A 12,262-nucleotide genomic window follows, 5' to 3' on the forward strand; every position below is an offset into this window, starting at 1 on the left:
AGGATTTTTGCATCTATATTCATCAGTGATATTGGTCTGTAATTTTCTTTTTTTGTAGTATCTTTGTCTGGTTTTGGTATCAGGGTGGCCTCATAGAATGAGTTTGGGAGTGTTCCTTCCTCTGCAATTTTTTGGAAGAGTTTGAGAAGGATGGATGTTAGCTCTTCTCTAAATGTTTGATAGAATTCAACTGTGAAGCCATCTGGTCCTGGACTTTTGTTTGTTGGAAGATTTTTAATCACAGTTTGAATTTCATTACTTGTGATTGGTCTGTTCATATTTTCTATTTCTTCCTGGTTCAGTCTTGGAAGGTTATACCTTTCTAAGAATTTGTCCATTTCTTCCAGGTTGTCCCTTTTATTGGCATAGAGTTCCTTGTAGTAGTCTCTTAGGATGCTTTGTATTTCTGTGGTGTCTGTTGTAACTTCTCCCTTTTCATTTCTAATTTTGTTGATTTGAGTCCTCTCCCTCTTTTTCTTGATGAGTCTGGCTAATGGTTTATCAATTTTGTTTATCTTCTCAAAGAACCAGCTTTTAGTTTTATTGATCTTTGCTATTGTTTTCTTTGTTTCTATTTCACTTATTTCTGCTCTGATCTTTATGATTTCTTTCCTTCTGCTAACTTTAGGTTTTGTTTATTCCTCTTTCTCTAGTTCCTTTAGGTGTAAGGTTAGATTGTTTATTTGAGATTTTTCTTGTTTCTTGAGGTAGGCTTGTATAGCTATAAACTTCCCTCTTAGAACTGCTTTTGCTGCATCCCGTAGGTTTTGGATCATCGTGTTTTCATTGTCATTTGTCCCTAGGTATTTTTTGATCTCCTCTTTGATTTCTTTAGTGATCTCTTGGTTATTTAGTAATGTATTGTTTAGCCTCCATGTGTTTGTGTTTTTTACGTTTTTTTCCCTGTAATTCATTTGTAATCTCATAGCGTTGTAGTCAGAAAAGATGCTTGATATGATTTCAATTTTCTTAAATTTACTGAGGCTTGATTTGTGACCCAGGTTCCTGGAGAGTGTTCCACGCGCACTTGAGAAGAAAGTATAATCTGCTGTTTTTGGATGGAATGTCCTATAAATATCAATTAAATCTATCTGTTCTATTGTGTCATTTAAAGCTTGTGTTTCCTTATTTATTTTCATTTTGGATGATCTGTCCATTGATGTAAGTGAGGTGTTAAAGTCCCCCACTATTACTGTGTTACTGTCGATTTCCTCTTTTATAGCTGTTAGCAGTTGCCTTATGTATTGAGGTGCTTCTATGTTGGGTGCATATATATTTATAATTGTTATTGTTATATCTTCTTCTTGGATTGATCCCTTGATCATTGTGTAGTGTCCTTCCTTGTCTCTTGTAACATTCTTTATTTTAAAGTCTATTTTAAAGTCTATTTTATCTGGTATGAGTATTGCTACTCCAGCTTTCTATTGATTTCCATTTGCATGGAACAACTTTTTCCATCCCCTCACTTTCAGTCTGTATGTGTCCCTAGGTCTGAAGTGGGTCTGTTGTAGACAGCATATATATGGGTCTTGTTTTTGTATCCATTCAGCAAGCCTGTGTCTTTTGGTTGGAGCATTTAATCCATTCACGTTTAAGGTAATTATCGATATGTATGTTCCTATGACCATTTTCTTAATTGTTTTGGGTTTGTTTTTGTAGGTCCTTTTCTTCTCTTGTGCTTCGCACTTAGGGAAGCTCATTTAGCATTTGTTGTAGAGCTGGTTTGGTGGTGCTGAATTCTCTTAGCTTTTGCTTGTCTGTAAAGCTTTTGATTTCTTCATCGAATCTGAATGAAATCCTTGCCGGGTAGAGTCATCTTGGTTGTAGGTTCTTCCCTTTCATCACTTTAAGTATATCATGCCACTCCTTTCTGGCTTGTAGAGTTTCTACTGAGAAATCAGCTGTTAACCTTATGGGAGTTCCCTTGTATATTATTTGTCGTTTTTCCCTTGCTGCTTTCAATAATTTTTCTTTGTCTTTAATTTTTGCCAATTTGATTACTATGTGTCTCGGCATGTTTCTCCTTGGGTTTATCCTGTATGCGACTCTCTGTGCTTCCTGGACTTGGGTGACTATTTCCTTTCCCATGTTAGGGAAGTTTTCGACTATAATCGCTTCAAATATTTTCTCTGATCCTTTCTCTCTCTCTTCTCCTTCTGGGACCCCTATAATGCGAATGTTGTTGTGTTTAATGTTGTCCCAGAGGTCTCTTAGGCTGTCTTCATTTCTTTTCATTCTTTTTTTCCTTATTCTGTTCCACAGCAGTGAATTCCACCCTTCTGTCTTCCAGGTAACTTATCCATTCTTCTGCCTCAGTTATTCTGCTATTGATTCCTTCTAGTGTAGTTTTCATTTCAGTTATTGTATTGTTCATCTCTGTTTGTTTGTTCTTTAATTCTTCTAGGTCTTTGTTAAACATTTCTTGCATCTTCTCCATCTTTGCCTCCATTCTTTTTCTAAGGTCCTGGATCATCTTCTCTATCATTATTCTGAATTCTTTTTCTGGAAGGTTGCCTATCTCCACTTCATTTAGTTGTTTTTCTGGGGGTTTATCTTGTTCCTTCATCTGGTACATAGCCCTCTGCCTTTTCATCTTGTCTATCTTTCTGTGAATGTGGTTTTTGTTCCATAGGCTGTAGGATTGTAGTTCTTCTTGCTTCTGCTGTCTGCCCTCTGGTGGATGAGGCTATCTAAGAGGCTTGTGCAAGTTTCTTGATGGGAGAGACTGGTGGCGGGTAGAGCTGACTGTTGCTCTGGTGGGCAGAGCTCAGTAAAACTTTAATCCACTTGACTGCTGATGGGTGGGGCTGGGTTCCCTCCCTGTTGGTTGTTTGGCCTGAGGCAACCCAACACTGAAGCCTACCTGGGCTCTTCGGTGGGGCTAATGGCAGACAGTGAGAGGGCTCACGCCAAGGAGTACTTCCCAGAACTTCTGTTGCCAGTGTCCTTGTCCCCATGGTGTGCCACAGCCGCCCCCCCACCACCTCTGCAGGAGACCCTCCAACACTAGCAGGTAGGTCTGCTTCAGTCTCCTATGGGGTCACTGCTCCTTCCCCTGGGTCCCGATGTGCACACTACTTTGTGTGTGCCCTCCAAGAGTGGAGTCTCTGTTTCCCCCAGTTCTGTCGAAGTCCTGCAATCAAATCCCCGTAGCCTTTAAAGTCTGATTCTCTGGGTATTCCTCCTCCCGTTGCCGGATCCCCAGGTTGGGAAGCCTGACGTGGGGCTCAGAACCTTCACTCCAGTGGGTGGACTTCTGTGGTATAAGTGTTGTCCAGTCTGTGAGTCACCCACCCAGCAGTTATGGGATTTGATTTTACTGTCATTGCACCCTTCCTACCATCTCATTGTGGCTTCTCGTTTGTCTTTGGATGTGGGGTATCTTTTTTGGTGAGTTCCAGTGTCTTCCTGTTGATGACTGTCCAGCAGCTAGTTGTGATTCTGGTGTTCTCACAAGAGGGACTGAGAGCATGTCCTTCTACTCCGCTATCTTGGTTCAAGCTCCCTAGACATTCTTTTTTAAGTATTCTTTTTCATTATGATTTATCCCAAGAGATTGGATATAGTTCCCTGTGCTATACAGTAGGACCTTGTTGTTTATCCATTCTAAATGTAATAGTTTGCATCTACCAACCCCAAACTCCCTGTCCATTCCTCTCCCTTCCCACCTCCCCCTTGGCAACCGCAAGTCTGATCTCTATGTCTGTGGGTCTGTTTCTGTTTTGTAGATAGGTTCATTTGTGCCATATTTTAGATTCCACATATAATATCATATGGTATTTGTCTTTCTCTTTCTGACTTATTTCACTTAGTATGATAATCTCTAGTTGCATCCATGCTGCTGCAAATGGCATTATTTTGTTCTTTTTTATGGCTGAGTAGTATTCCATTGTATATATGTACCACATCTTCCTTATCCATTCGTCTGTTGATGGGCATTTAGGTTGCTTCCATGTCTTGGCTATTGTGAATAGTGCTGCTGTGAACATAGGGGTGCATGTGTCTTTTTATTTTTTAGAGTAGTTTCAGGTTCACAGCAAAACTGAGTGGAAGACACAGAGACTTCCCATTTACTCCCTCTCCCCACACATGCATAGCCTCCCCATTATCGACATCCCCCACCTGCAGATTTGTTACAATCAAAGACATATACAATGACCTATACACCGACACATTATCACTCTAGTGCCCATTTTTTACTTGAAATGTCATTAAACCTTTTCCATGTCATTACATGATCACAGTGATTGTTTCTGATGGTTGCCTAGTATTCCACTGAGCACCCTGCCCCGATACCAGCAAGCTTAGAAGGGAAGCCTTCCTGCCTTTTGGAAAGGAGCACAGTTTGCTGTTGGAGATTAGGACCCACCCAGTTAAGAACTAACATTTGGGACATTAGAAGCAGTCAGGAGCTTCTCTTCCTAGAGCATGTTTTGGGTGTAAAATTCTTCAAACATAGGTGTCATCATCTTCACATGATAAAAAGGAAAAGAAAAAGCACTAAGCGGTAGCAAACCTCCTGCTGCACTCCAAGTTTCTGCTCTGTGCTCTGTGTCCACAGTTGCATTGAAACCTCCTGGATGGATCCATAATTACCCACTTACTGCAGACAAGGAAGCTGAAGTCGAGGGAGAAGATGGTTTGAGTTTACTGAGCATGTTAGTGATAGAGTCAATATTCAGATGTAGGCTTGTTATACTCCAGATACCCCACCTTTGCCATTTCTCCTGGTGCTCCACCAAGGAAAGATGTTGACATTTGTAAGACCATGAGTTAAGTATACAGCAGATCCTGGTTGTGGTTTCTCTTCCTAGACTTCATTAAGTAGAAAGGAGAACAGGAAGGCTAGAAATAATTTTCCCCACTTTTGTGTGTTAACTAAAATGATCGCCCCTGCCAATTAGTTGTGGACTAGTCAATAAGCACTTACTGCGACTTCCCTGGTGGCACAGTGGTTAAGAGTCCGCCTGCCAATGCAGGGGACACAGGTTCGAGCCCTGGTCCGGGAAGATCCCACATGCCGCGGAGCAACTAAGCCCGCGTGCCACAACTACTGAAGCCCACACACCTAGAACCCGTGCTCTGCAACAAGAGAAGCCACCGCAATGAGAAGGCAGTGCACTGCAACGAAGAGTAGCCCCTGCTGGACGCAACTAGAGGAAATCCACACGCAGCAACAAAGACCCAATGTAACCAAAATTTTTTAAAATTAAAAAAAAAAAAAAGCACTTACTGAGGATAGAGGCAGAGGAACTGTGGGTGATGATCCAGGCCTGAGGTCAGACTGCCTGTGCTCTCCCCTTCTCTGGATCCTGTGTTCCTCACCTGTATCATAGTAATAGTATTTGTACCTGCCACATAAGTGAGGATCACACAAGATAAGTCATTGACACCTGTTATTGTTAATGTGGTTGTGGTGCTGTCGCTATTGACCTGGTGATGGTGGTGATGGTGGTATTGACGTGTTGACACAGTTGTGGATGTTGTTGACATTGTTGCTGTTGACTTTATTAACTTGCTACCATTACTGACTTTGGTGTCAACTTGCTGACATTGTCGTTGTTGACTTCTTATTGGCTTGTGGGTGCTGTTGTTGTCACTAAGACCTGTATTTCCTTCTTTCTTCCTCACAAGGTGGCTCACGTGGTCCTCAAGGCTCATGCCAGGGCTTGGCACCACTACAACAGCCAACATCGCCCACAGCAGCAGGGGCGGGTGGGCATTGTGCTGAACTCAGACTGGGCAGAGCCCCTGTCCCCAGAGAGGCCTGAGGACCGAAGAGCCTCTGAACGCTTTCTGCACTTCATGCTGGGCTGGTTTGCACACCCCATCTTTGTGGATGGAGACTACCCGGCTGCCCTGAGAGCCCAGATCCAACAGACGAACAAACAGTGCCCCAGTCCTGTGGCCCAGCTCCCTAAGTTCACCAAGGCAGAGAAGCAGCTCCTGAAGGGCTCCGCTGACTTTCTGGGTCTGTCCCATTACACTTCCCGCCTCATCAGCAAGGCCCAAGGAGATACCTGCATCCCCAGCTATGATACCATTGGAGGCTTCTCCCAACACGTGGACACTGCGTGGCCCCAGACCGAATCCCCTTGGATTCGTGTGGTACCCTGGGGTATAAGGAGGCTGTTGCAGTTTGTATCCTTGGAATACACAAGAGGCAAAGTTCCAATCTACCTGGCTGGGAATGGCATGCCCATAGGGGAAAGTGAAGATCTCATCAATGATTCCTTGAGAATTGACTACTTCAAACAATATATCAACGAGGTGCTCAAGGGTAAGAATGTGGAAATGCTGGTGATTGGAACGTGGGTGGTACTTCATCAAATCTTCAGAGTTTTGTTTTAAGGGACAAAGACAGTCTCCCAAGGAAATGAAGCCAAAAAGTAGTATTTGTAGTAATAGTGAGTCCTTCATATCAGCCTCCTAACTCTCCTCTCCCTCAAAGGCCTCAAGCCTTTACTTTTATATTCCTAGTCCCTACAGTGCTCCCTTCTACACTCTGTCTATCTGAGTCCTATCCATCCATCAAGCCTCATCATCTTTTAACGCATTTAGTTAACAAATATTTATTGAGTGCCCATTACATGCCAGACATTGTGCAAGAGAGTAGGGGTACAATATTGAGCCAACACCATCTTTTCCCAGAGGGGACTCAGTCTACAGAGGGACGCAGACAGAAAAGTGCAATATATGATGATGGCATTACAGGGTGGCATGAGGACACTCAGGGTGGGACTCCAGCCCATTAAATCTTCCCTCATCGCTCCAGCCTTGCCTGATCTTCCTTTCCTTTAATGGGGTATAAAACCTACATTCCACATCATTCACTTTGGTCCACTTAACCTATATCTACAGTCTCATTTTTACCTTATATGTCTTTTTATTTCAAGTAGAAAGGAGCAGCAAATAGGTTTCATCTCGTAGGTCAGTCCTAATCAACTGACAGTGGCTAGTTGTCTGCCTAGAGGACTGTGTTGAGAAGATTTCGAGGCCTTGTCTAGAATCAAAGAGAAAGAGTTAAAAAGTGATCCCTGCCCTGGGCACTGCAGTAAGGAATGGAGACCTACATCCCACTGTTTGTGAGGTCAGACTTCACCTGTACTCTCCTCAGTATCAAGGAATCCCTTTAAGACATTATCTCAAGTGATCCTTGAAACAGCCTTGTTCAGTAAATAGGGGCAGGTATTATCTTCATGGGACAACTGTGAAAACCGATGCTCTGAGAGATTAAATGATATGCCCAGACACCCAGTGAGTGGAGCCTTAGGCCCTTCTGTTTCTGGCTCAGCTCTTCCTTCTGCCCACTAACCTATGAGGCTTTTATTCATCTTTATGTTCCCAGAGCCTAGCACAGCGAGGGATAAAATAGGTGCTTACTAAATTATTTATTGAGTGAATGAGCGACGTTACCTACCTCTTACACAGTCATCCACAGCTATTGCTCTGACTCCTGGTTGACTCACTAGAACATTTTTAATTCTTTCACAGTTCTGGAGGCCAGAAGTCCAAAATCAAGTCGTCACTAGGAACACTTTCCATCCAAAGGCTCCAAGGGAAATCCCTCCTTGCCTCTTCCAGCTTCTGGTGGCTCTAGGCCTTCCTTGGCTGTGGCTGCATGACTCCAATCTCTGCCTTCATCTTCACATGGCCTTCTCCCCTATGTCACTTATGATGATGCTTGTCATTGAATTTAGGACCCACCTTGATTAATCCAGGATGGTCTCATTTTGAGATCCTTAGTGAATTATACTTGCAAAACCCCTTTTGCCAAATAAGGTTACATCAGTAGTACCAGGGGGTCAGCACTTGGATATACCTTTTTGGGGACCACCATTCAAGCCACTGAATCAGAGAATACATTTTTTTTAGGCTTCATTTCTCCTTTTAAAAACGGAATGCGTGGGCTTCCCTGGTGGCGCAGTGGTTGAGAGTCCGCCTGCTGATGCAGGGGATACGGGTTCGTGCCCCAGTCTGGGAAGATCCCACATGCCACGGAGCGGCTGGGCCCGTGAGCCATGGCCACTGAACCTGCGCGTCCAGAGCCTATGCTCCACAATGGGAGAGGCCACAGCAGTGAGAGGCCCGTGTACCGCAAAAAAAAACCAACAAAAAACGGAATGCGTGATTATTTCACATCAATATTACTAAACATAAAGAAGAAAATACAAAAGCACATTTTTTAAAGATTAAATGATTTATGTATTCTGTATTAAACCAAGGAGTCCTGACACTAGCAGATGGGGCACTTTTTCTTTATTATTCATTTTAAGGTAGGGACACACCTTTGGATTGAGACTTATGGCCATAGATGTGGCCTGATGTTTTGTGTGGGTCTTATGGATTTTCCTTTTACTTGTTATGAGGAGGAAAAAGGGTTAATATCTTGGGGGTAACCCGAGTCACCTCCCGAACTTTCACGTTAAAAGGAAAACCTTTAAAAAGTAACATCAGCCCTTTGCAACTCTGTCATCATTTCAGACCCCAACCGATCCTTGCTTAACAAACACCCTTACTTCTTGCCGGCTCCAATCCTAATTCTCGACCAACAATTTATGTAACCTTGCAGTTTTTGCCTTTATAAGCCTCCCCCCATTTTATAGTGGAACACAATTCAAGTGCTTCTTGACTCTGTGTCTCCCGGGCTGCAGTGCTAACAAACCCCAAATAGACGCCTCTATTTTAAAAATAATAAAAATAAAAAGCAACATCAGTAACAGACTTTAAAACAATCCCAATTTTGGTTTTCTCCACAGCTGTCAAGGAGGACTCAGTGGATGTTCAATCTTACATTGCTCGTTCCCTCATCGACGGCTTTGAAGGCCCCTCTGGGTACAGCCAGAGGTTTGGGCTGTACCATGTCAACTTCAACGACAGCAGCAGGCCAAGGACTCCCAGGAAATCTGCCTACTTTTTCACCAGCATGATTGAAAAGAACGGTTTCCTCACCAAGGTAGTAAAAAGACTGCCACCACCCAGTAAAGCAAACGTCCCCCGGAAAATCAGAGCCTTCACGTTTCCAGCCGAGGTGCCTTCCAAGGCTAAAGTAGTCTGGGAAAAGTTCTCCAAACAACCCAAGTTTGAAAGAGATTTGTTCTACCACGGCACGTTCCGGGATGACTTCCTGTGGGGCGTGTCCTCGTCAGCCTATCAGATTGAAGGAGCTTGGGATGCTGACGGCAAAGGCCCCAGCATCTGGGATAATTTTACTCACACACCAGGGAGCAACGTGAAAGACAGTGCTACTGGAGACATAGCCTGTGACAGCTATAACCATCTTGATGCTGATCTGAATATGCTTCGAGCTTTGAAGGTGAAGGCCTATCGCTTCTCCATCTCCTGGTCTCGGATTTTCCCGACTGGAAGAAACACTTCTGTCAACACACGTGGTGTTGATTATTACAACAGGCTGATTGATGGCTTGGTGGCAAGCAGCATCTCTCCCATGGTGACACTGTTCCACTGGGACCTGCCCCAGGCCCTCCAGGATATTGGAGGCTGGGAGAATCCTTCCTTGATTGAGTTGTTTAACAGCTATGCAGACTTTTGTTTCCAGACCTTTGGTGACAGAGTCAAGTTCTGGATGACTTTTAACGACCCCACATACCAGGCATGGTTGGGGTATGGCTCAGGGGAATTTCCCCCAAACGTGAACGACCCAGGCTGGGGACCTTACAGGATTGGCCATGCAATCATCAAAGCTCATGCCAGAGTCTATCACACTTACGATGAGAAGTACAGGCAAGTGCAGAAGGGGGTCATCTCTTTGAGCCTCCGTGCACACTGGGCAGAGCCACAGTCGCTGGGGGTCCCCAGGGATGTGGAGGCAGCTGACCGAATGCTGCAGTTCTCACTGGGCTGGTTCGCCCACCCTATCTTCAGAAACGGAGACTATCCCGATGCCATGAAGTGGAAAGTGGGGAACAGGAGTGAACTACAGCACTTAGCCACTTCCCGCCTGCCCAGCTTCACTGAGGAAGAGAAGAAGTACATCTCAGCTACAGCCGACGTGTTCTGCCTCAACACCTACTCCTCCAGAATCGTGCAGCATGCAACACCCAGGTTAAACCCGCCCTCCTATGAAGATGATCGGGAGCTGACCGAGAGGGAGGACTCTTCCTGGCCCTCCACAGCAGTGAACAGAGCTGCATCCTGGGGGATGCGAAGACTGCTCAACTGGATCAAGGAAGAGTATGGGGACGTCCCCATTTACATCACTGAAAATGGAGCAGGGCTGAGAAATCCGAAAGTGGAAGATACCAATAGGATATTTTACCACAAAACCTATATCAATGAAGCTTTGAAAGGTACGTGAGTGTTCATGTCCCCCTTACAAAATCTCCCAACATCCACATGTCATGTGCCTGAAATGGTTTGGCAGAGTAGATTACACACCATCAACAGGTCTCCCTTTTATACCCTAATTCCGTAATTCTTTCCCGGTTTGGGAATCTGAAAAAAGCAATGGTCGTCTCCCCAAATGTACACACAGGGTCCCACAGGAGTATCCTCATGGGTCCATTTATTCATTATTGAGCAACTACTATGTGACAAGTTCTATTCTAAGTGCTGGGGACACAGCAGTGAACAAAATAAACAACTTTCTGCTGACATGGAGCTTATATTCTGGTGGGTTCCATGCACCGTAGAGCAATAAACTCTTCTCTAATTCACATTTCTGTATTTAACTTCTAAAGTAGGCTGAGACTCTTGAATTTCAGACATGTCCCTTTACCCCAACAAAAGAATTTGATTTTGCAAAGATCAGTCATTAATACTTGCTATGGGGGCATCAGTGTTGACAAAAAGAAAGAGACAAGATGATCTATCAGGGCACACATTACTTGTGTGCACAAGTTGGTGGTTTAGGACTACCTGCAGTGAGGAGTCCTCCTGGTGTAAAGCTCTCCTCTGCTGTCTGTGAAACATTCCCAGCCTACAGGCTCGATGGTGTCGACCTTCGAGGATATGCTGCATGGTCCCTGATGGACAGCTTTGAGTGGCTAAATGGCTACACGGTCAAGTTTGGACTGTACCACGTTGAGTTCAGTAACGTGAACAGGCCTCGCACAGCAAGAGCCTCTGCCAGGTACTACACGGAGGTCATCATCAGTAACGGCATGCCGCTGCCCAAGGAAGACGAGTTTCTATATGGACAGTTTCCCAAGGGCTTCAGCTGGAGTGTGGCTACCGCTTCATATCAGGTGAGGAGTTCAGGGCAATTCACCATCTACAGCAAACCTACTATGTGCCAGGCTCTGGGGTCAGGGCTGGAGAGGGCAGGTGGGAGCAGTGGATTTTTATAGACCTGTGGGAGGGAAGTACGGGTACCTTGTGGGGGAGTCTGGGAGGCCCTTTTCCCAGACAGCTTGGCTTCTTCACATCCCCAAATTCAGGCGGGCCATCACAGTTACAAGGGCTGTGCTGAGATGGGTGTTAGCAGGCCAGATGGAGCAGGTGGAGCCTGGAAGAAATACTTAGGCAAAGACATGTAAATATGAAGATTCTCAGCTGGACGCCTTTATTTCTCACCTAGTCTCTTCCCAGCAGACAGTTTGATCAAAATGGCTATCACATGGGCCTGGGCGTTTTCTGATGTCCTAATAACATCATACCTCTACCTTATTCATGCTAAATGAAGCTCACTAATACAGAAAATATGAGGATTTACTTTTCCTCAGAAAAAAAAGATAAAAAACGAAGAGTGACTTGCCCAGGCAGTTAGGGGTGTGACCCTGCTTTACATCTTCTTCCTCCATTTATTTTCTTTGATACAGGAGTAGGGGTTTGTATTCTGTGTGGAACCTGGGTGGGGTCAGTGGTCTGAGCTGACTTGACTCTGGGTTGCTCAGCCCTTGGATTTTTTCTAGGTGACCATAGATGCTGAAAATGTTTCTGAGGAAGGTGAGGGTAGCTACCCTGAGATGACCAGACTACCAAGGTATAATGAAGTCTCAGACCAAATTCTGCCATATCCAGACATATGTTAACTAAGCACACAAACACAGGAACTATTCATGTATCCTATTCCATGGCCTGGAGAAAACCTCAGCTCTTGGTCCCCTTCGGTGCTCTGGTCAACACTGTACATGAAAGGTTCACTTGAGGAAATGCCAAGATTTCAGAGACAGGATCCTGTTGCTCCAGGGAGACAGAATCTTCTGTAGCAGGGTTTCTCCAGCTGGGTCTGATTGACATTTGGGGCTGGATAGTTCTTTGTTGTGGGCCTGTCCTGTGCACATGTAGGATGTTTAGCAGC

At 44.6% G+C, this 12,262-nt stretch overlaps 1 protein-coding gene across 1 annotated transcript in view; it reads left to right on the forward strand.

Moving 5' to 3' along the window:
• The window catches only part of LCT (lactase), a gene marked incomplete at its 5' end in the record, with an annotated part of 51,695 nt that overhangs the window by 24,266 nt on the left and 15,167 nt on the right, over window positions 1-12,262 (forward strand). Inside the window, 3 exons of the mRNA XM_081242311.1 lie at window positions 5,635-6,280; window positions 8,760-10,310; window positions 10,939-11,207. Of these exons, the coding sequence (XP_081098437.1) occupies window positions 5,635-6,280; window positions 8,760-10,310; window positions 10,939-11,207 (2,466 nt within the window). The remainder of the gene's footprint in view (window positions 1-5,634; window positions 6,281-8,759; window positions 10,311-10,938; window positions 11,208-12,262) is intronic.

Source organism: Mesoplodon bidens (genome assembly GCF_964165515.1).
Source record: "Mesoplodon bidens genome assembly, chromosome: 8".
Classification (NCBI taxonomy): domain Eukaryota; kingdom Metazoa; phylum Chordata; class Mammalia; order Artiodactyla; family Ziphiidae; genus Mesoplodon; species Mesoplodon bidens.